Consider the following 26,342-nt stretch of genomic DNA (forward strand, 5'->3'; position numbering starts at 1 on the left):
GCCCAATAATGCATAATTTCATTTGATAAACACGTTTAGATTGAATGGTAATTTATAATCAGTCACAAGAACGTCGAATCTGAATCACTTGAAAAAAACACGGGGGTGCTTAACTTTTTTCCAGGTGTATATGTAAGATGTTTCGACAAGATTTTGTCATCCTCAGGTACAAGTAGTTTACAGAGATACATGAATATATATGCAGTATAGAACAAAGAGGTGTTGATTTAAGGTGGGACTGTTTCTTCAATTAAAATAGCTTATTTTATTTTGCATTTATTGATGTTAGGTTCTTTGTTTAAAATTATAGTGTTTTGCATGAATATACTGTGTTTTTGGGGGTGCAATAGTGGTAAACATTGGAGGATTTGTTTTTTCAATATAAAATTCTGGACAGTTATTGCATGTTATTTTATAAATGATGTTGGAATTGTGTTATTCTACATGATTTTTATTTAATAATGATTTTAGTTTAGTGATGGGTTTTTGGGTGAATTTGATGTGAATGGGAATTTTATATTTGATGGCAAGTTTTCTCCATGTGTTGATTATTTGTGGCTAATGTCAGGGATAAATGGTAAACTGCAGTGTAATGTTCTGTTGTTGTTTGGTGTATTAGTGTCAGTTTTGTTTGTGAGTTGAGTTTTAAGGTTTTTGTTCTGATGGTTGTGTGGAAATATTTCAACAATGATTAGTGGAAATTTGTTGGTGTGAATGAAGGAATGCTTTATAGAGTAGATTTTTTCATCTGTTTACTCAGTTGAGCAAAGTCTTGAAGCTGTGTATATAAGATTTTTTAGGATATTAATTTTTTGTTTAGATTCGTGGGTGGAATTCCAGTGGATGTAGAGGCCTGTGTGAGTGATTTTTTAGTGAATTTTGGTTTTGAAATGTGTGAGAGAGATCTAATACTGTCGCGGTTAAGAAAAGACAACTGTTTGTTATTTTTGTGTTCAATGGTGAATTTAATGTTAAGGTGAATGGAGTTTATGTGTTCAAAAAAGTGTTTATGTGTTATATAGAAGTGAAACTGGCAAAAGTGTCGTCAAAATATCTGTACCAGTATAGGGGAGGATAAAGTGTGGATTGTATGGCTTGTGTTTCGATCTGGATCATAACTGTGTTGGTGAGAATGGGTGAAACAGGGTTGTCTATTATTAAACCATTTGTTTGACGAAAGTTTTTGTTGTTGAAAATGAAGTTGGTTTTTTTTTGTGCTTTCTAAAAGGGAAATGAAAAGTTTGTTGGAGATATGAATTAAGGAATTGGGGTCATTACTGTAGAGATCAAGTGCAACATTACAGGCTTCTTTGATGGGAACTTCGGTGAAAAGTGATACAACATCAAAGCTAACCATTAAGGCTTTTGGGGTTTAGTTGGTTGAATGTGTTTCTGTAGTTAAAGACATCTTTATAAAAGGAACCTACAGAAATTATGTAAGGTGTGAGGGCCCAGGCTATGTATTTACCAACATTATAGTTAATGGAGTCATAAGTGGATAGTATAGGTCCTAGTAGTCCCACCTTTAATCAACACCCCAGAGTACCAAGATACCTATATTAGACTGTGAAGCAATATCTGGTCATGTGACCTCTTTGTTCTATACTGTATATACACTCGTGTATCTCTGTAAACTACTTGTACCTGAGGATGACAAAATCTTGTTGAAACATCATACATTTATGAGAAAGTATTTTCATTACCCAGTCAAGCCATCTCAAAACATTTATTTTCTAAAAAGTGGGTTCGTCATTATCAAATTTTAAAACATATGATGTGCACATGACTATCCCATGAACAAAAATTTTGAAAGAAGTAAGTACTGGTGCATGATTTCTATTTATTTACATATGTCTAAAAGAGTGACAGTACAATGTGATTTTCTACTACATGTTTACAAACTGGGGGAATTTCATTCACGAAAAAAATCCACATTGTAATCTGTTTCATTCACCAAGTAGTAATAACTGATTTCCCTTAAATACTATGTTTGTATTGTGTGTGTATAATGCATATTTGTAATGATTGACTAATCAATTTTGTGTATAAACTATTATTTTCTTGCTTGTCACATTCTTCTTTGGAAAAACATAGAATTCACTTAAGTTATTAACTTTTATTTCTGTTAATAATTTATTTTTTGAAGTATACCTTTGATGTACCTGTTCTACATTAGCTTGTATGACTTAATTTTCATCTTTCTTTAATGATTAGTTAAGAATATATAATCTAACTCCATATGTTATCTGATTTAGCCTATGTGTAATATTTACTTAAAATTAGGTATGAGTATAAATACATATAGTAACTGAAGTTTTTTGTATATTTCAGCAATGTATGGCATTTGTAAAATCAGCAATACCTCATGCTGTAGATCAGCTCAATGCAGATACTGAGAAAATTGATGAAACACACAGATTTCTAAGAGTATGGTTATAACTTCATTTCTGTACATGATATATGTGAAAAAAATAACCTTTCTAACATTCTTAGAAAGTTAGAAAAAATTAATTTGTGATATTAATGCTACAGTGTAAATTACTAAACTGTGAACAGATAGTAAAGGTTTTGTTAGATTCTACGAGTATGTTACTTGACCCTAATGCTCAGATACAGGTTTAGTCAGCTGTAAATCACTTCTAGTGTGCTTGATGACACACACTATGTAGGATTTTTGTGGTGTATCTGCATACTGTGATAGGTGTTTTACACATGATTTGTTTATTAAATATAATGCAAAACTTCATAGTGGCACCATTTCTGGTTACACAGTGTCACAAATGTACATATATTATTTATATTGATAAACATTTTGAAATGTAAGTAAAAAGCGTTTGTGATAGCTAGTCACAAAAATATTAATATTTATATCCAAGACAAAACATAATCTTTGTTTTAAACATATATAAGCACATTTTTAATTTAATTATATAAAAAATAACATCTAACATAAAATATTGAAATTTTTGTAGCTGAGGTGTGTTCCATAAATATATTATTTATGACTAAATCTGGGTTAAAGATTGCAATTTAGAACTTATATTAATGTTTCTTTATAGTAGAATATAATGTGTTGTAAGAAGTCTTTTGTAGCATGCTTCATGTCAAATATGTAATTTATATCATTGTTTATTTTTATTAAGAGTATCAACAATTTGTAATATTTCTTTGTAGCATGCTTCATGTAAGACTTACCCCAAGAAGAGTAAGTACATATCTTTACAAAAATACATAAAACAAAATACTTATTGTAAATCAACTAGTTATATCTTGACATGGATGTACAAATCTAAGTCACAATTTATTGTAGCATGATTGAAATCATCATTATGATAGTATTACATGAATATCTAGATTAATTTTTTTTATCAGTAACCTACATTGGTGTTATGGTAGATTAAACATTAATTGTGAACTGTTAAATTAGATGTGTGAGAAAATATTTATTGTTCTCAGAAACGTTTTAAAAATTTGAGGCATTTAGCTATACACAAAAATCTAATAAAGCCACACATGAGTGCTTATGTTGAGCTTATGTTTCAGAACATGAAGAGATGACGGTAACTGTATCTGACAAGCCACGTCAGTCTCCATATCCTTTAATCTCTGTTGCAGAAGCTCAAGCTGTTGTTCTAAAAGAGGCTGACTGTTTACAAACTCAGATCTTGGATTTCGAAGGTAAACTAGTAACAAAAGTACCTGAATAGTATTATTATTTTCTATAAATTTTGTATCTCTCTATGTCATATATAAATGTGTGTTACAATTAATAATGAGTGTTTAGAAACTTAAGGGAAAGGATAATTTTACAAATGTTTATCAGGATTGTAGTTCTGTAGGTTTCATAGTATATCAGTATGATTGAATGGAACGTGTTTGTGTGTTTTTCATTAGTTATTTTATTACTAACTTTTTTGTAGATGTGGAAAGTCTACTGGTGAATATACATTTGTATATTATCTGTTCATATAATACTGTTTGCTCATACAAGAAGAGTTTTACTTATCAATTTCTTTAACTCTTACTGCATGTTGTAATTGAAATAAGAATGATTTATTTCAAATATTTTCTTTGCCCACATTGTTCTTAATATTAAAACATTTGGTAAATACTACTTGTATATACATTGTATGGTCAGTGTATGTTTCTTCATACAGAAGCACTTGGATATGTGTTAGCTGAAGAAATAACATCTGCTGACAATATCCCACCTTTTCCTGCATCAGTCAAAGATGGCTATGCTGTACTTTGTAAGTTTAACTATTTTACTTTTCACACTGAAATTTATCTAGTATACTATAAAAGGTAAGTCTATACATGTATGGTAACTTTATTTTTTAGATTTGTAATGTATTATAAATTCTTACTGTGAAACTTAGTCTGTTTGAAATTCTGAAATATGAAACAATACTTATAAACTAAACTTTTCTACTATGTTACTGTTAACACAGGTTCCGACAAGGTAATCTCCCTCCTCTCACAAGATTAACTTTTCTCATTTTGGGGTGCCCTCTATATTCAAACTTTTTCAGAAATGCATGCTACAAGCCTTCATCTTCCCTCTGTTGGAATCTAAAGTTCCAACACGTCTCTCATGCAGATCATCACGTGTCACCTCTCCAACAATAGGAGAGCATTACTATCACGTGACACATGTGACTCCCTCTACACGCCACTGCCAAACTATCACTTTTTTTTTGGCAGCTGTCAAGTTCAATCGCTCTTTTTATACATTATTTAGTTACCTTGAAGTGGTTTATTTTTATTTTTTATATTTTTTAACTATATTTCCAATACTTAAAAGTTGTGGAGTTAATATTTGAAAAAAGCATAACTTCTTCATGTTTCCCACTTATGAATTCCAAAGTTACAGTCACCACATCTCTTTCACATATTGATGTTAGATTTGGCAGATGGAGTATGATTTTTAGTGATAAGACTAGTGTGATCACTTCGTTTACTAATATGACTGTGAGATACAGAAGGTTGTTTTCCAGTGTTTGGTGGGTATATTAACCTATTTGATTGCTTCATATGTTAAAAAATTTATGTATGTGGTGTGGTTATAAGTGGTGAGTTGCATGCATCAAATATTGATATTTCATTATGGTTGGTGAGGTTTGAGGAACAGTTTTCTTCTGAGTGAAAGTTTAATGTTTTTAATACAGTTTCAAACATTTCTGGAAATGTTTTCTGTTAAAAATTTCATATTTATTGTGGGATGCATTTTTTGTAGTATTATTAGCAGGAGTAGCAGAAGTTTAATTGAAAGGAATAGATGAAGAGGGGATATATCAGCATAATATTGGTAAATTTGTTGTTTTCATTGGAAGTAGATGACTTATCAAGAATAGGAAAATTATTTGGTTTAAGATTGCTAGGAAAATGTTAATAATTGAAAGGTAGCAGGAGGAGAGATGCACAGTCAATGGCAGAAGCTGTAGTGGTAACAACAGATTACTAGAAATCAAAAGGAGTGGAAGCATGATACTGAGATAATATAACAAAAATGTGGCTGAATATTAGTTTGAAAGTGGAGTTGCTGTAGGAAAATTGAGAAGAGTTGCTAGGATTAAATGTAGATGAGAGTAGAGTTGTGTTGGAAAATAGGAAACCTGGGAGGATATTATTAGAAATGATGTATCTAAACTCAGAAGCTACTTGAGATTACATATTTTGTTCATTAAAGTGAAAAAAAATATTCAAATACTCTATCATTGTTTTTACATCTTTAGCATATTATTGTCAATATTTGTACAGTTTGTTGCCAAGAGCCAGCATATTATATTCATATATTGTTTTTACTTGTACACCATATTGTTGTCATTACAAGTTTTTGTCTGAAGTTAAAGTGATGTCCAAATATTCTGGCATTTGTTTCTACATCTATACTCTATTTTTGTCAATACATGCACAAGCTTTTCATGCTAAAACTGTTACATCAAATAATCAAACCTTGTTTTTCACACCAATACCATATTATTGTAAGTACAAATTTTAGTGCAAAAGGCCAACACATAAGATGTTCTAAGATTATTTTCACATCTATATCATGTTCTAGTTATTCAAAGTTTTTTTCCTAGAGTCAATATGATATGCAATTATTCTAACATTATTTGCATAACTATATGGTATATTCAAGTAAAACTCAATCTCAGAGCAATGGGATAGATTTACTTAATAATAGGAGATTTGTTCAAGATAACTATTATGAAATAATGATGCATGTCTGAATAACATAGTTGTGAGACTGAATGAAAAAGAGAGATTGGACACAAAATGAAATGCATGAAATGAACAACAGGCTTAATAAAAACACTGCGTGTTTTACTGACATATGATAATTGCTTTTACTGGACCCTCTGCCTTCAACTGGTCAGACTGAATCCACTTACCAGCCTGACTAAGTCCAGCATTTCTTACTTCAAAAAACACTGTGCACACCCAAGATGACTAGGCTACACTTATGGTTGCTCATTCAAATGCAGGTGAGACTATAACCTCAAGATATTACCTGAACTACTATTGGAGGACACTGCAGTTAACAACATTGCACTATGTTTATTATTGCAACAATATCCTCCCATAGGCAAAATAGATGTCATGTGTTTGAGAATAACTGAAACAAAGGCAGCTATAGCAAAATAAATTTAATAACTTTCAAAAAATATTTTCGGTAAAAGTTTAGTTGTTCGACTCAAAGTTATATCTAAATATCATAACATTGTCTCATGTTTATACCATATAATTGTAAGTTTAAATGTTTTACTTTTTAAACTCAACACTGTATACAAATAATTTAGCATTGCTTTATATCAATATCATAATGTTCTGAGTACTAATATTTTAGCATAGATTTTCATAGTGTTCAAATATACTATATTGTTTCAATGTTTTCACCATACTGTTGTCAGTGTAATTTTTTTTTAGGTAAAGTTTACGTATTTAACTGTTGTAACATTGTTTTCACTCTTATACCATAATGCTATCACTAAAAGTTTTGTAGCTGAAATCCAGCAGATGAAATATTCTAATTTTTTTTCATATTTATATATACCGTTTTCACCTCTATAACCATATTGTTATTAATGAATGTTTTGTTGCTGAAAGCCAAGAAGTCAAATATTGAAGCATTGTTAGCTAATCTATGTCAATACTGTAACAAAGTTTTCACACTGTTGAAGCTTCAAGTCAGCATAATATTAAATATTCTATAAGTTACTTATCATACCATATTGTTTTTAGTAATCATTTTGTTAAGTAACACAGTTGTTTAAAGAAATCACCATGTAGTAGTAGTACACAATAAATATATAAAAATGAGACTGTCCCCAATCTCAAAATACGAAAAAAATTTTACTCAATAATTTGATGTATAAAACTTAAAAACCTTGAGACTGGGCAGAGTCTCATACACTCTTCATGTTTCAACATCTTACTTTGTCATCATCGGGAGTGCAATAATTTGCAAAAGTTGCATGCTTTATTGGAGAACTGTAAAATGAATTGTTTTAGGTTATGATTACATGTTAAACTCTGCTGTTCAGGATTTACCAAACAGTTGCTAACTTCACCAACACATATGTTTTTGAAAACCAAAAAAAAGAAAGATAATAATGTAATGATTAATATTTAATGTATTTTTGTAAAATACTTAAGCTGGTTAAGTAGTGAAACTGTTTTAAATGAAACAAGTATAAGAAAGTCAGTGCAGTGGTGTTACAAAATGTCTAAACTGACAAAGGAATAAGGTATTTTAACCTGACAAATGTTGTTAAAATTACACTTGACCTAAGAAATTTTTTATTTTAATATTTACTCTTAATTATTTTCTCTATTTAATATCAGAACTTGTTATGATGGAAATGCTAAACATAGAAACAGTAGTAATTATTACTCTGACATGTAATGTTTCATGTTCTGTATAAAGCCTAAAAAAACAAGCTGGAGATTGCAAATGTGATAAGATTCATAATTACACTGACTTGTGGCATTTACTAGTTTACTAATTCTTGTTTCTTTACAGCAAGTGATGGAGCAGGCATACGAAAGGTAGTTGGTGATGTACCAGCAGGATTTTGGGTAAACTATGAATAATTGCATTTTTGAAACACTATGTTAAAAAAAAAGCAAAAAAAGTGTCTGGACCACCAAATATTAGTACTTAAAAGTCAGATGATAACTGTAAATTCAGATAGTGATCCATAAAAGTTGGGTGATATTTGCATGGTTAACTCTCACTATGGGCTTGGCTGAATTGCCTGAGTTTAGGACCTGTAATTGACCTTTATAGTTTCCCTACTATAACTTTTAACATATTTTGTGTATATCCACAAAATTTCAAAAGCTTTCAGTAATTATTAAAAGTTATTTGTAGAAGAAAAAATCAGAATTTTGAATGAAGTATTTTCACAAAAACTTTTTCTATAAATATATTGAGTCAAAGTGTTGACTGCTCCAAATACAAAGTGATTTTTATGTTTAGATTAAAGAAACTTTTTCATCTGAAAAGTCTTATATTTTATTTGTTTAGTCTCTAAGACCTAAATAAATTTCAATCATTTTGTTCATTAAAGCTTTGAATTTTATCTATTATTTTCTCTAGCCTAACTCTATAAGAGGTTGGTCAATGTGACTGACTCTGTAAACACTAAAAGAATCGAAATAAATTTAAATTACCTTCCTTTCCTTCTAGAATGACTTCAAATTGTAACTTGTTTATCCTAAATAGCTTTGAACTTGTAACTGTATACATCTGTTTCTACTTAAATTTTATTGTTTTACTGCTCTTTGAACCATATATGACTAATATTCTCACCACACAGGTTTGTTAGTCACTTGGCAAATGTGTAGCTCACATTATTGTATTGAATTAAGTCGTGCACAGGGTACTCAAGAGTTGCTCATAAGCATACCTTGAGAAAATTTGTTATTATTATTATTTATATTACCAACTCTAAATGCATCTAATGCAAAAAGTTTCTAATTTTTGCATTTCAGGCACTTCTATAAGAATAAATAAAAAATACACATGAAAACAAGAAATAAACAGCTTACCTCAGTCTTTTTTTTTAGGTTGGTTTAATTTAACCCTACCGTTTTATACTAAAGGTACTACTGCACTAAATAACTTTATATATTAATTAAATATTACACCAAAGAACACAGGATAATAACATGCAAATAGCAGACAATGTCCCCATAACTATCAACATTTTTCTGTCTTTCTAACTATGTAACAAGAGCTGTTAAAAATTCAGCTAAGCTCATTAATGGTTCCCTTGGGAATATAATTTGAACTGAAAACAAAATAGACAATTCTCTGTCCTGAAAATATGGTAGTAGAATACATCATTTGATTGATTAAAGCCTTGGCTTTCTATTGGTTATAAATAATATAGTATTAAATCTCAGAGCCATTGGCAATTTGTGAAAGAGAGGATGTGACAAGAGATTATATCTCTGTAACCAAATAAGATTGAAGGCTATAACAATTATCCTTTGTCTGAGCAATGACAACATTATAATGAGTAATTTATATTAAATTTTGTACTTCTTGGAAGGGTGCTAAATAAATTAGAAAGGAGGGGGGATACCGAAAGCAAATGTCACAATTCTTATATAAGGGGAATTGAGGGTTGTTTTTTTTTCAATATTGCCTTATAGAATTGATAACTTAAAACTCGTATAATTTTAAAATTTGAATTATTAGCTACATTTTGAAGCCAAGTGTATTCATATAACATGAGAACAAAGTACTTTAAATGTCAAATGTAACTCACTAGAACCTTGTGACATGCACAAAAAAACATACCTGTAGCGAATGTTAAGCTATTTATGGATATGACCCCCAAACTACTGACTTCATTACCATTGGGATCCACTTATTCCAAAACAGTAACTCACCTCTATACTGGTTGGCTATCTTCCTCAGTGTGTCTGCCAAAGAAATTTGTATGTCACTAACTTTGAGGCAACTTCCACCTAATTTCATGTGATCTTACATGAATTGCACTACTGCATGATGATGATATCATGTGTCAAAAGCCTTGCACCAGTAGGAGGGGGACACATCTCCATGCACACTAACTGCCCCTAAACAATTGCACTTGTGAATCTTCTTTTTTTTTCTTGGCATAGTAGAACACGGACATTTCACATCTGTGTTCAATTTATTGTTATTTGCTTCGTTAATGAAATTTTTTTAAATTTCATTTTTTTTTGGCTTTTGTTTCAAAGGCTTTCAAATTTTTATCATTAGTTCTCAATTAATGGTGATTTATACTTAGTCCTGAATGTGGGACATTGTTCAATTGGAGGCTTGTTAATTGTTAGAGTTGTTACAGCCATTGTGCAACATATTTTGAATTGCAACATTCTTAATGGGCCTCCTTCTCTCATCTCGTCTGTCAGATTTCCTTCTCCTCAATCAGAAGTGATCTATTAAACTGTGACCTTCACCTGATTTGCTTTGGGTAGTACTTTACCATTCATGAAAGGACTCTAACTTTTCAATATATTTCTGGATTTCCTTCTAATCTCTTTTGTGGGGGTCTAAGCTCTTTCTCACACCCACTTAGTTTTGGTACTTTTGAGCATTTTCTTTCTCTCTCAGTTCAACTGAGTTCAGCCTATCATATTTGCCTGTGAACTATGACATATTTGGTCATCAGGTTTTCCACTTCCCATTCTCTCCCTGCATGAGAGGTTTTTTTTTTGCTTTTAGAGACTGGCGTCCCTAAAACCCGTCATTCCTCATGTATCTCCTATAGTGCAACTTGTGGACCAAAGTTTATCTTTTTTGGGGTCCTTTGTCCTCTTTTGTAAGCCTTTCCTCAAGGAATTGTCACAGTAACTAGACCCTGCCTTTACTACTTCCCGAGTTCCCTTAATGTCTCTCAAGCCAGATATCTTCCTTCTTCAATGCTTCTCTCTCTGTTTGGGATACATTTTTTAATGAGGACAGTTTCTGACATCTGGACACTAGACAAGAGTTCACTCCACAATAACATGATCAACCTTCTTGCTTTTCATTGGACATGCTCTCCTTCCTGCTTCTATTGATGATTCACTTGGTCATGTTCGCCTCGCTCTATTCCATGATCTTTTTCTGCTCCAACCATCCTTGTGACTCCTTTTTCAAAGCTTTTTGTTTTGGGCATTAACCACACACTTCTATGCCAGGAGTTTCAATCTTGGTCTGCCAGTCTGTATTCTATCAATGGAAAACCTTTACACCCCCAGATCTTCCATGTAATTTACCATTTAACCTTTGTTAAACACATTCATCTTGGATGATTTTGCCTCCCTTCCCACTCTCTTATTGTCACTTATTCCTCATTCTTAGTTTCTGTCAATTTCTCACCAAGGCCTTGTCTTACCTCATTCTCTATACCTACTTCCCTATTCGTCTCCTCCTTTTGGGCAGTGTATTTACACATTACAGATCTTTTTGTGCACTATCAATGGTATCTCTTTGACCACCTTGGTCCATTTGATATTTGGACCCCCTCTTTCTCTTCCCATTATCCCCTCTCTCACTCTCACATTTCCTTTTTTTATAGAAGGATAACCTCTCCCCACCCTCACACGTGGAAGTTGCCCAATCTGTCTCCTGTCAGGTTGAACTTTCCACTAAAATGGCATTATTCTTGTATTTATTACACTGTATTTGTTAATCATCATCTGTGGTAACTCATTTTTTTTTCATTGGTTCTTCCTACACCTCTTTTCTCTTGGCAGTAATTCTGTACACCACTTCTGCCATCCTTACCTAACTGTTTGTCAATGGATTCTTGTTTTCAGCTTTTCCTAGTTGTGGGTGGCCCAGCCCATGACTTTTCTGCTTTTCTGGTATCAAGATGTGTTTCTTCCCCTCTTCTTTTCCTTTTTTCTCTTTGCCTGACTGAGACCTTAACCCTCTTTCCCCAGATATCCTTTACTGCACATGACACAAGGTTTTAGTGTCTTACATTCAAATTTTTATTAGACTACTTTTTTTTGGGTTATACCAATTAAAATAGCATAAAATCTTAGCTAATAACCCATATTTTAATAGTATATGAGTTTTAAGTTCTTAATTTTATAAGGCAATATTTAAAAATATCCTGAGTTTCCCTTTGTGTGACTGACATGACACACTCACATAAGTATCTTCTCATCTCTATTTTATCCACCACCCTCCAAGAAACTACAAAATTAGACATAAATTAATCACTGTAAAAATGTAATTGCTCTGAGACCAACCATAATTTTTGTTTGGTTACATAGCTATCAAATAGAAAATCAGACCCCTCCTGTCACCTTGTATAAAGTTAGGGTAGAGAAAGTAACAGATAAAATATAAAGTTTTACGGAAAAGAAACGTTTGAAGTGTATTTAGTAGGTTTTAGAGATTACACAAATGAAATTTGGAATTTTTTAGTTGAAGAAAAGTATTTTTAATCTTAACATGATAGTTGCTTTGCACATAGATTATTAAAAACAAATACTCAATATATTTGTGGACAAATCTTTATTTTAGTTTATTAAAAATACTTTACTAAAAATATTATTTCGATATGGTACTTCTTTCCTGTCACAAGATTAGCTATTCTTATTCATTGCTGCCCTCTGTATGCAAACTTTTTTATTATGTATCCCACAAACCATCTGCACCCCCCTATTGGAATCAAATGATTCCAACATGTCTCTTATGCAAATCATCATGTGTCACTTCACCACCAGTTGGAGAATAGTACACTCGTGTGATGCATGTAACTCTATGCTCTTCTACCGAACTATCACTTCTTGTTTGGTAGTGCTTGCACTTGGAGGTCTTTCTTTTTTTGTTTTGATTAGTGTTTGAGATTGAATTAGTTCTTGAAGTAGTTTAATTTCATTTACTCTGTTGTTTTTTTTTAAAGAATTTAGGTTCAATTACCCTTGTTCTAGTCACATTTATTTCTTACTTCAAATACTTTTGTTGACTGATCCAACATGAATTCCGATGTAAATGTCACCACTTTGGGTTTCACATATTCAACAGGCATTTTACCACAAACTTCAGGTACTGGTGCCCCATTGAAAAATTTGTCTACATTTATTCACAGGGAGATTGAATGTTATATGGTTCAACCTCTAACTCCAGACATTGTCCACTTCCTCCTGAACTTGTGGAACCTGGGCAGGCTGACAAGGACATTGATCGCCTGTTTCCACATCCTGAATTTGCCATGCCTTCCCATACCCTTCCTGAAAATTCTGTTTGGCCTTTTTGTCAGAATTTATTTCTCAGGTATGTGATGTTTTATTCCTTGTTCTCATATCTTATGACCTGCATCCTTCATTACTGCATGAATATTATTCCCAATCCTATTTGGTTTTCCCCTGTCCCCCGACAATTGGGTTCCTGCTGAACAATTCTCCTCTCAGTTGGACAATAGTATTAGTATGCCTCATCCCCCACAGGCTTTGGATCAATCTACCTCACAGGGCTGACTGTCCCTATCTCTCCCAACGGCTGTTGGGTTCGGTTTTACCCATTAGTCTCACCCAATTTTCCACCCTCTGCCTTACCCTCATGACTCTTTTGCAGTACCATTCCACAATTCATCTCCTGTCTGAGGCTCTTCACAGAAATCTTGAGGGATTTTCTGGGTACCTCCAAATTGGCTCATTTGTCGTCTGTGGCTCTGGCTTTACAAACATGGTTTATCTGTTATTGGGACCTTTTAGGTCGGGATGCAGTTTTATCGAGAACCAGGTTACCTGCTCTTTATCCCTGGGATTTGTTTATGACTCCATTTTTAAAACATTTAGTTTCTGATATGGTCCCAGAGTGCTTGGAGTCTCAGGTGGCATCTGTCCAGCAACAATCTACCTTTTCCCATCTGGTGGCCAAATTATCTCAGTCGAAGCCAAGTATGGCATCAATTCCGATTTTTCATCCTTCCCCTTACCTGTCCCTCCTTATTGCAGTACCACAGCTCATCGTTTTTCTCTCTGCCACCAGTTCTGGTGACTACCTGGTGGGTTCAGACTCAGTGTCCTTTTGTCAGTGATGTTTGGGTTCTTCAGTTTTGTCAGAGGGCCTCAAAATTCCATTTCTTGCCCCACCTCCCTTGTCCATGTTTCCTTCCCTTCTCCTCAGGATCCTATAACTTGCCAGTGTCTTTCAGAGGTGGCATAGGACCTCTTCACTCATCAGGCTGTCGAACCTGTTCCAGGGTTTTATTCATGTCTGTCTGTTTGTTGTTCCCAAAAAGACCCAAGGCTGAAGGCCTGTCATCAATCTGTCCCACCTCAATCGATTTGTTCACCTCCCACATTTCACCATGGGTTCCTACCTCACTCTTTGGTGGGCATTTTTTCCAGGTCTCTGGATGAACAAGATGGGCGTCTCCAATGCTTATCTGTATATTCTTATCTTGAACGATCTCTTCCTTATCTTCGGTTCATCTATTGAGGGGTGATGTACCAATTTTGCACCCTACCCTTCGGGCTGGCCTTTGCTCCTTATGTTTTCTGTCATTTGCTCTTTATCATCATGCCCTGGGGCTGCATTTCCATTTTTACAGGGATGACTGTCTACTTCTGGCCCATTCTGAACTGGAGTCAGCTCCTTCTCGAAGCTGCTCAGGTAGGCTGGTTGATCAAATTGGAGATGTCCTGCATCCTACCCAGTAATTTGTTAATTGGATGTCTTTTTCAACACTCACCTCACTCAGGCCCAACGTTTTCCTCTCCGACTTCTTTCTGTGGAATTGTCAGTTTGCCACACCTTGTGTGCTCCCTCATTTTCTGCACACAAGGTTCTGTCACTTTTGAAGGATGTGTTCTTCTATGACACTGTGTCAAAGAATAAAGATTCACAGGTGTAAGTGTATAGAGGGAATTTGTGCACAGGTAGTTGTGTTATCTTCCTTTTGGTGGAGGACTTTTATTGCATGTTGATATCATGCAGTGGTACAATTGATGTAAAATCACATGAAATTAGGTGTAGTTGCTGTAATGTTAGTGGCAGGCAAATTTCTGGCAGATGCATTGAGGAATATAGCTAATCTGTGGGAAGAGGTATCTATCAGAAATACATTTTCAGGTAAGGAAAACATTAACTTCCATTATATTGGGTAATTTTATATTTTTACTTGTTAAAACATTCAGTGTAATGAATGGACCAAAAGTTTTTGTGAAATCACTCATTTTCTACATAAAATATACAGGGGACAACATGAACCCACAAGTAGTTTGTACATGACATAAGTAGTTTATAAAAATGTGTTTGAAAAGCTGAAGGGGCCCATACTGACTTTTGAAAGTCAGTTAGTACTTGTACCTTAGGAATAATGACTTAAAAGCAGACAAAATTTACACTTTATGGAACGATAAAATGTTATTAGAGATCGTTAAATAATTTGCTAAAACATAAAAGTAAGAATTTCAAATTTGGAGCATATGCAAGTATTTTAATTTTTTTTATACAAGCCATTTCCCAATGTAATTTCCTAAGATTTCAAAGCTGATAATGCATAAAAATTAAATAACTCAAAATTAAGATATTTTTCTAAAATTAGATTTCTTTAGGAAAGATCCTATCAGGTTTCATCTACTAATTTTATTTTTGGAATGAAATATGATGAGAATTATGTAACAAACTTTAAAATGAAGTAGCCAGGTCTGTTTGGATTAAGGTCAATTTTACGAGCTAGATCATTTTGAATGGACATGGTAGCCTAGGTTGTTCAAATGATCCTCACTCATTGGGGACCACGGACAGTTCTTAAGAAGTGATAGTTTCCTGAAGACTCTTTTGCTCTCAGTATCAGTTACAGGTATTGTAGAGAAGGAATTTCAGAAATGTTATTCCTATAGAAAAATAAGGAGTCCATATTTTTAAGAATATGTATTCCCAGGTTTATGTTACAAACATTATGTTCAAACATAGTGTTATACACATCCATTATCAGTATGGGCTTAGTTTTTGGGTTTGACTTTACACTCGTTACAAAGAAACTTATTTGGATTTTGGGTCATGCTGTTGCAAGCTATTCACATAGGCCATCAACACAAGGAGGTTTAAATGCGAAATAAAGAACTTGCGCAGCAGGGTTGTATCTAAAGTATTTACCACACACCTCCCACCCCACCCCCATAAATAATTTTAAAATTTAAACACACAGAAAAATATATTATGTTTGCAAGTAGATTTTTAAACAGTACAGTACTGTCATAAGTAAATTGGAAATAAGTAAAATACAGGACATTAAAATTTCAGTGAACAGGTAATACCACATTTTATTTTATACAAAAAAAAACAGGAAATCCAGTCTCAATCCTTAGCCTATTATTCAAAGGTAAATAGAGAGGATTTACAGTCTCTGCTTTCGAGCCTTAATTTCTGCAAATTGATCAAAGAACTCATCAAAATTGACCTTCTTTGCATATTCATGTTCAATTGAAAGTAAAGCCAGATTTGACTCGTGATCGAGTGAAAGAAAGAAATTTTTTATCAATTTTAATTTTGAAAAACTTGTTTCACATGAAGCAATAGACACACAGACAGTAAAAAAAAATTCAAACACAATGACAAGCTTGGGAGAGATTCACAAAATACCATTTCACAATAAACTCCAGAAACTGTAATGCTGTCCATTTCTTTGCCTCTTCAACGTTGATTTTGGCAGCTTCCAAATGCCTCCAAAGTTGTCCAATTTCCACACTGATATCTTTATCAGAGAATTCATTGAAAATCTGTGTCAAATTTGGAATATACTTATGAAGTTCTTCTTCTGTTGCAACAACCAAAGTGTTTGGCTGAATAACTGCGAAAATTGACAGAATTTCATCCATTGTTGTAGAACGAATCTTCAATTCTTGATTAAAGCGATCAAGATATTCAAACATAGCCATTTTTACTTCCTCTGATAATGTGAGACCAATATCCTTTGCAATTTCTCCTGGCATCCTTTTTTGGAGTTTTACTCTCCCTCTTCTCTCCATAGAAATGTCCATTTCCTCACACTATGTAGTTGCATAATGAATGGCCCTCTCCATAATTTCTTTGTGCTGATTTTCAAGAAACAGTTTTAGAGCCTGGAGCTTTACAATGCACTTTTCAAGGCTGATTCCAACTCTTTGCAAATACTTTTGTGTGAGATTAATTTCTTCCAGGACTTCACACTAGAAAGAAAGGTAACTCAAAAAAGAGAAATCACATACAGCAGACAGCAAAATCTGAGCTAATCATCGTGTGTCCATATATTTTTTGGGATTGCACAGTACTTCAAGGGTTGAGGTCAGCTTTTCAAAATTTGCCTTCACTGGGTTCATAGCATCATAATGAGCACTCCATCTTCTCTGGGAAAGTCTTTTGACTGTCATGCCTACATTCTCCATCAGCACTTCCCATCGATGAGGTGACACTGAAAAGAAGGAATAGACCCTCTCCAAGGTTCCAAAAAAAGGTCACACATGAAGAAATGCTTCCAAATGAGTACACTTCACAAAAGTTCAGATAATGATTTGCACAAGGCACAAACAAACCCATGGGATTAATCTCTCTGATCTTTGACTGAACACCATCATGAATCATGCAGCAGTCTTTCCAGCAACGGGGAAGAAGCCCAAGAATGATTCCTTTACTTCAACTTTATCACATTCAATATGGATGTATCTGATCAGTGTGGGACACATCAGGAGTACTGTCAAAAAAAAATCCTAAAATACTTTGTTTTCTTGATATCAGCCACTATTTTCTCTTTGATGTAATTCCCATAAAGGCAGATGAACTCATTCTGATACGAATAAATTCTGATAAATACGAAGCCACTCTCCTTTCAGATAGAATAGAATGCTCAATCTTTACAAAATGTTTTCAAAACAGGATCATAATTTGACAGCAACTCTACCAACACTATGAAGTTTCCTTTGTTTGTTGATGACATGTCCTCTTTGTGACCATAAAAAGGAAGAGTATGGCTCACCATACTCTTCATTTTTACAAGTTACATCCATGAGATGATGTAAAATATCCCTCCATTTCTTTCTCTCCTTGTCCATTGCCACTTGATGAACTTGATCAATGGTTTTTTTGAAGCTTCAACTCTGCTTCCAAGGTCTTCCATTTCTCCAGGCATGAGAGATGCTACTCAGAAGCCTCATGGTCAGATACCTTTGGGCTTAGCTTCCACCATGCTTGAAGCCTGGTGACAAAGCTGGATGTTCCAATTCCTTTGTCATCAAGAGCAAACAGTCTGCAGCAAAAACAAAACAAACTTTCTTTTTGATGGAGAGTAGACCATCCATGTTCTCAAACTTTCTTGCCATTTGGCAGAACCTAATAGAACCATGCAGTGGTCAGCTGTCGACTCATCCCTTTGGATTTCTCTCCTTGTCTTTGAACTGCACTAAAAGGTCCATCCCTCTATTGGAAGGTTTCACTTCCCCTCTTAATAAGATCAACTCTCAAGTTATTTGGAACTGGGATTGGCCAAGCAGTGACATCAGAATAAATTGAAAATCTCTCCGTCTCCTCTTCTTCATCAGTGTCTTCCTCCTGTTGGTGTGGGCTTCTGCTGGCGTTTCCTTCCACTTCATCAATTTCACTACTTTTAGAAGATGAATTGCCATCCTCCAATCCTTGCTCTCTCTTTTGAAAAAGGGAGTGGGAGGTTCACACCCCTGGACCCTCCCATAGATCTGCATTTGCTTACATAACATTAAAGAATAGATTATAGTTATAAATCAGAAAGATAATACAATGCAAAATAACAGTAAATATAAACTATACTTTACATTTAGGTAGCCAGAGAATTGGTGGTGGGTGCTGGTAACCAGTTGCCTTCCCCCAAGTCAGCAGTTCAAAGGGAACTGAACTGAGACCCACAAATCATTAGGCTCCCCTCAATTATGTAGCTTTGTGCTTAACAAACAACAATTACTTTGTATACTTGAATATTTGAAAAATCAAAGAGTAATAATTAGAAAATTTCATATTTTAATTAGTTGATTATTTTGTGACAACCTATTTAAACATACTTTTTATTAATAAATTGCTTGAATAATCAAACGTTATAATTTTCCTATACTGAAAATATATTTCCAGTAGGTACTTGCCTCCTCTCACATAAATAGCAATTCTCGTTCAGTGCTGCCCTCTATATGTAAAAAAACTTTCCCACACCACAAGCCTTGAGCTCCCACTTACCTTACAATTGACTGATTCAAATGTGTGTTGCCAAATAAGAGTGCGGCACTCTCCTGACGCATATGACTCGCTCTATTCGATTCTATAAAACTATTACTTCGAGTTTTGGCCGAAAATGAAAGCACTACTGGTTTTCAGTGGGAAGGAAGGGTGGGAAGTGTGAGAGGAGGTAATACCTGTCAGAAATATTTTTTCAGTATAGGAAAATTATAACTTCCGATACATTAAATTACCTCTTCTCACATAAATAGCTAGAATCCCACATTTAATAGGTGGAGGAACTGGTGCAAGGGAAAGAAAAAAGCATCCGAAGAACACCCTAAAATCGATCCTCGCAGTATAGGATCATACATGGGAGACCGCACCACTTCTGTACCAGGTATTCTCTTCACCCAGTGTAGAAAGAGGTGTTACAGACATGGTCAGAAATGGGGAGGAGCACATCCAAAGAGGAGAGAACAATGGTTGGGTAGGGATTCAAACCACACAATATTGGAATCTCAATCCTTTAGAGTACATCAATGTGGGTGAGAGTAAAAAGATGGGCCTCCAGGTGTAGAGTGGCTAAGGTGCAATGGACTGTACATGGCAAATCAACCGCATCCAAAACCCAGGCTGCCGGGAACAGACATCCAAGTTGGGGTAGGATGAGAATCATACCATCGCTAAGTCAATTACAATCCAAAACCTGGCCACTGGGAACCAACATCCATGTGGGGTGGGAAAGAGAATCATACTGGTGGCAAGTCAACTACAATCCAAAACCCAGCCATCTGTGGTGGGTGTAGGAAAGAGGATCATATCATCTTCACCTCAAATTCATCAGACCAGAGAAGATCTCGTACCCCCCCAATCTATGAATGGGACACATGATAGCAATGTGAGAAACTGATTGCCTGAACTGGGAACCCGACTTCTGGTATTGTAAAGATGTCTTTGTAATGTAAACCATCTGAGGAAATAGAGAACCCGTAATACATATGTGAGGACTTATGTTGAGTGGTTCAGCTCTAAGTCCAAAATCCAGCCACTGGGTAGGATGAGGGATCCCAATCAAAGAGGTGAGCTGCAATTTTGATGGCTCTCTCCAATTATGTATAGTGGAGGGCATCTCGTCATCTTCCCCAGCAGAACACCACTGCCCTACTCTCAACTGAATGGTTTTATCATCATATGAATATTTTCAGGAGGATGTCTCCATAGTCCACCACCCCAGTGGCTTGGAACTGGAAAATGGTAAGGACTCCCATACTCCACTGGAAAAAAAAATGGGGGGGGGGATTGCACTGGAGAGTCAGGACAACACCTGAGACAGTGCAATGGGTAACCACGAATACCCTATTTTGAAAAGCAGATCACACCTGATTTATTAAATCTAAGGCATGGCAGGGATGGGCAACTATCCCCTTCTGCTTTGCCCATGAAGTCCATGCATGAGTACGGTCCAGGATAGGCATATTAATGAAGCAAAAATATCGCAAGGATAAACCTACAAGCAATCTTGTGGAACATCTCATCTCAGCAGTGTACATTTAGTAGCCATGGAAATTATAATTGTTAAGTCATCATGGCCTTACAGTGGGGATGTGACTAGTTTAAGTATACCTGGACAGGCACCATTTGCCACAGAGTGAAGGATGCAACAGGTGGATGATGGTATGCTGAAAACGAAGAAACAGCTACCCAAAGCAGAGAATGGGAGATGAACGTATGAGGTGTAGTTCCAGTACTTGACAAATGAAGTACCTCCAATGGACAACAGGACTGACATGCAGGGAAAATGGAAGGTGCATGAGTGGAATGAAAACACCAGGTATTAATGACAGGAAGAAGGAAAAAGGAATAAAAGGCCAATAAAATCACAATTCGAACCCAATGGATAAGGGAGGAATGGATAAAAAATCCCAGACAAAGGAGTGGTATAAGGGAATAAAACCAAATGAAATGTATTCAACAGAAAGAAGCCTTGAAAGCATTGAAGCAACCCACAGCATGTACTGGACAGAGAAGTTCATCTGGGTCCAATTGAGAATAAAGGTGGAAGATGACAAGAAACTAAAAAGTTGAAAAGAATATACTACATGAACCCCCAAAATGTAGGTAAAGAAAACCAATCCAGAACAAAAAGAAGATATCGAGCTGAAACAGCTGAGAAGACCAGATCTGTGCTGGCCAGGAAAGATCAACCAGAAAAAAACTGACCCAGAGTGACATGGATGAATAAATATTTTGGGAAGAAGACTGATGGAATGAGAAAAACTAAAGCTATAAACTGAATCTAATCCTGTCTGAATGTATAGACAGCCAGGGTATGAGAATGATGAACACAGAGATAAAAAACACACGAGGTAACTTGGAATCGATAAAAAAAATTTCACTTGGAGGAGTACTGCACAGTAGGCAGAACCACCAAAAATTGGAGAACCAAGAGGTCACTCCTTGGGAGAAAGTGTGTCAGGACTAGAAAGTCGATCAGCAACGAGGGAAAAAGAACCTGGAACGCAACACTCCAGGAGATCTATGTGAATTGTGTGGGTAAAAAAAGGGAGATCCACTGTCTACCACAAAGGGAACAAGAATAAGTGTCCCCTTGGCAAGTGATATACACCACCGTGGAATAGTTGCAATGGAACAAGAGTAGTCAAATCCATACAAGAGGAAGAGAGTGAACTAAAGCACATTGAACTGGGAGAAGTGCCAAGGTGTTAAGGTTATAAGACTTTTCATCTACCATTGTCCTGAAGCCTTCTACTGATCGAACCATGCTCCTTACTTTTGGAGTGGAACTACAGGTAAACCGAAAATAACAGATAGTTGTTAAGCCTAATCAAACAGTGTATGACAAAGTATATCATTAAGTTCTAAATTAAAAAATCCTAACTTAACAATAAGTATGTACAATATTAGGAGAAGTTTGTGCAGACCCCAGCTCAAAGGTTCCACACAAATCAAGTTAATATGAAGAAGTATAAAAGATAAATAACGAAAATGAAATAGACATTATTTTGTAAAATTAAGTAAGTGTGTTTTAACAATAACAAATGTACAAGATGATGTATGGAAGAAATACAATATAGTTAAACTAATGATCGATATACTACTAAGAGGAGTCACAGGTAATCCTCAAATAAAAAAAACCTATGGCAAGCCTACATGAATGGTATGTGACAAAAGATACAACTAAGCCTGATTTCAAACCTGAACTTAACTATGAGTATTGACCAATTTAACAAAACTTAAGTTATGGAACCCAAATAACTACAGATAATAATAAAAGTATTCAAAAACCAAAACAGTATAATGTCTGAACTTTCTAAAGTTGGTAGACTGTATTTCAGAATATGTGGGCCCCCCAAACTCAAGTTGATGCCTAATGAAAGACAGCTCATTGGACAATCAAGCTCCCCCTAGAGTACCATCACCTGAAGCCCGTGTAAATGTGCTGATAGAACATATAACCTCCAAAGTGGTAACTTAGAATTCTGAATTCAAAACAAATAATCAAACAAAACTGTGTTAGCAGAAAGAAATATAAAATAATTCCACTTTGGAATAACACAACAAGTTACAAATATCACTACTGTATAATAAATAGTAAACTTGTAGAGAGAAATTGATACAAAGAAACTGAGAAAAAATACAAAGAGACCACAAACTAAACATTACAACACAAGTACTGCCACATGAGAAGTGACAGTTTGGTAGAATCGAAGAGGGAGTCACATGTGCCAGTAGTATATGTCGCACTCTTATTGGTGGAGGGTTGTCGCATGATAAGTTGCATGCAAGACACATTTGAATCAGTCAATTGTAAGGTATGTGGGAGCTCAAGGCTTGTGATGTGTGATTTTTTTGCATATAGAGGGCAGCACTGAACAAGAATAGCTATTTATGAGAGAAGAGGTTATGTACCGTATTAGAAATACTGATATTCAGAAACACTAATTTTGATTGATTATTTTCATGACATTAATTGACTTAAGGATAATTTTGATAACTGAGTAGTTTACACAACATTAATCAATGTAATTGCTGTTCATAAGTGATTAATTATATTGATAATTAAATTTCTCAGCTTTAAAATATATGGTTTTATTATTATAGGTAATTATATGCAAGGTACACTAACTATTTTACTATGGTAGGTATAATTAAGTCATGTTGGTATACATAAAGTTTTATGGAATGCAGATACTAAGTATATTAAATATGTGAAGATTTCCAAAAAATTAATCTTAACTGTATAACATATATGACGTATAAGGGATTGAAAATGTTATAAGAAAGCATGAACCACAATACCAGATAGGGAAGATACAAGCTTGAGCTATTGTGGGAGTAAGTTAAAAGCAACATTTTAGTCATGACCCTAAGAAGCTTTCATTACATATGCAATGGTTCATCACATTCACCTAGTTTTATACAATGTCCAAAAATCTTATTTTACAGCTTTGAGGACCACTAGTCATGTTATAGCTCAGCTGTGCATCTCAATCCATCTTTCATTCATAGTTGATGGTATAAGTGTCAGTCATTGTATGTACTAGCAGTATGCAAATTTGATGATGATGACAAAACCTTGTCGAAACATTGTACATTTGCTGTTATTTTAAACTTATATTAAAGTTTGTCTTCATTACCCATTCAAGCCATCTTCAAGCATTATCAGTACTAAAAGCATATTTTTCGGTATATGATGGTCATACTTCACTTTGCCATATAACATATAGTGTCCATAAGTTGCTCTTTCCAGTGTTCTAGGCTAATTATTCATGGAATTCAACTGTGAGCAGAATTATCATCACTTGCATGGTACATCACCATTGCTGCTTCAAAAGTTTCAAGAATCTGGTATTCAGTGAATCAATGTACTGTTACTGAATGCTGAAATTCATCATCAGCATTTCTGCACTATTGACCCAAATGATGTTTTTTAGCAAAGCTGTACTCTTGTGGTGGTGTAATCCAGTGGCCAGTCATACCTTCTAGATTTTGAAGTTTAACAGCTCTTTCACGGATGCATAGTCCAATCACATAGTAAACATTCTGCCATAAAAACAGTGGCAGTAATTTTGGCAAATACTACAACTGCAAGCAGTTCCTTGTTTGTCTACAGTATAGACACTCAATAGCTGTTAATATATATCACATTCAACTAGATGCTTCACACTATTTTGTTTCTGTAACAATACTGCTCCAATCCCACAGTGTCTAGGGTGAATAGACAATTTTGAAGAGGATTAGTCAATATTGGTGTTTTGAGTAAAGCTTGCTTTAGGGACTGGAATGTGTGATCCAATCCATGCATCCACCAAAACTGTGTACCTGCATTAGTTAATGCAGACAGTACATGCTATCATAAAGAAATTGACCATATGTCAATATTATGACATAAAATGTAGAAATATGTAGATATCTTGATTTGTATTGAGCCAGTCTTTGACCAATGTGATCTTTCAAGGATCAGTAATACTTTGTCCCTGTCTATTGCATAACAGAGAAACTCCACTTTTGTGGAAATTGTCACACATTTCGTTGGTATTGATTTCAAGTTGCATCCTTGATATAACAAAATACCATTCTTGGATTCTCAGCAAATGCCTGAAATGTCCAGTTGAACACCAAAATGTTATCTTCATAAATGAGACGTCTCTCTTAATATAGTTCTGTTTCAGTGTAAACTCCATTAACCTGACAGGTGTATTACACAGACCAAATGACATGATGCAAGATTGGTACAGTCCTTTTGAGAGTGCTAAAAGCAGTCTTAATTAAATTTTCTTCATTTAGTTCCACTTACCAGGAGCAAGAAACTAGATCTAGCATATTGAGCCAACAAGTGTCTTCAAGTTCAATTTGCTAAAGTCCACAAAGAACCTTGAAGCTCACTCCTTCTTCATTATTATAATTATTGAACATGATTAATCATTCTCTAAGAGCTATATTATTCCATCCTTTAAAATTTACTCAGTTTTTGCACTGAAAACATCCCTGGTGCTTCAAGAAAGTCTGAACAGCAGTTGTTTTATTCAGACATGCATCACTTGCATATACATGATGTCATGTTATTGTTGTATTACCCAAACGCCATTTGATAGAAGCTGAATAATGGGATGTCCATAATATCACACCAGCATAATGCTAGTACAAGACAGATAACTGTTTGAGCAAGTGCAGCCTGCTTTCTCATTAGAAATGTGTGTCACTGCAGGAGATGGCAATAGTGTACAAAGTTCTAAATATAGCACTCCAAAAGCGCCACCTGCACATTTGAAAGTACTGTAACTTCCTCACCCTTAGCTCATACAGTCTACTGCTTTCAAGTTCAGTTTGGTTAGCACTGGACATTTTCTCTAAAGAACTGCAGTTAATCTTTTACACAAGTAAGATTGGCTAAAAATTTCAGCAGTCATTCCATCTCTAAAATACCAATACCTGACCCAAATTGGAGGCAACTACCTTCATTTTACAAGTGACAATGCAAAAATGAAGTCAACTATGCATCTCTTCATTCTAGGGTTCTCATTATGTTTTAAAATTGGCCTTTGGCTTGCATCCCAGTGTTCTTTATGCACTGGCATTTTAAGGAGGTTTGGGGTCATTCTCTCCAAAAAACATATTTACATTTTAGTCATCACAGAGGCCATTTTACAGTTAACTGAGGTCCAAGTGTATTCAAATTTTCTCAGTATAATTACAAAGTTGAATACAGTTTAAGGACACAAATCAAAATAGTCATCAAATTCATTCTAGATCTGTAACAACTATTCATACAAACAGGTTACTAGTAATCAAACAGAATGAAAACAATGTAGTTTTAGTTCCATAGTTTTGTTAATTCTTAAATCTTTTGTGCATATTTTGATGTGTTATTATTGTTTCTTATAACACTTGAGCTATTGAAAACAAGCCATTAAAAGAAATTATAAATGACCATTCATTACTGAACAAAGTACTAACAAATTCTTTATTGTTTACTGTTCCCTAAGTATACTTCAACTTTTCTCAACTTCAGTTTAATAACAGTTTAACTTTGAACATATGGTAAAGCCTTGTGTCTTTCTCCAAATACTGTACTTTGGGCAGATCTTAAAACTCATGCATGTAGCTAAAACTAAGTGGTATTTATTACACACACACACACACACACACACAC

General features: G+C 34.6%; 1 protein-coding gene across 5 annotated transcripts in view; it reads left to right on the forward strand.

Annotated features, from left to right (window-relative positions):
- Positions 1 to 26,342, forward strand: part of LOC106461525 (gephyrin-like) — a 136,493-nt gene that overhangs the window by 87,453 nt on the left and 22,698 nt on the right. For all 5 annotated transcript variants that reach the window (XM_022388520.1, XM_013921357.2, XM_022388519.1 and 2 more), the window contains 5 exons: positions 2,332 to 2,427; positions 3,175 to 3,205; positions 3,544 to 3,678; positions 4,158 to 4,250; positions 8,027 to 8,082. In XM_022388520.1, coding sequence (XP_022244228.1) covers positions 2,332 to 2,427; positions 3,175 to 3,205; positions 3,544 to 3,678; positions 4,158 to 4,250; positions 8,027 to 8,082 — 411 coding nt within the window. The remainder of the gene's footprint in view (positions 1 to 2,331; positions 2,428 to 3,174; positions 3,206 to 3,543; positions 3,679 to 4,157; positions 4,251 to 8,026; positions 8,083 to 26,342) is intronic.

This window comes from Limulus polyphemus, unplaced genomic scaffold, assembly GCF_000517525.1.
Source record: "Limulus polyphemus unplaced genomic scaffold, Limulus_polyphemus-2.1.2 Scaffold978, whole genome shotgun sequence".
NCBI lineage: Eukaryota > Metazoa > Arthropoda > Merostomata > Xiphosura > Limulidae > Limulus > Limulus polyphemus.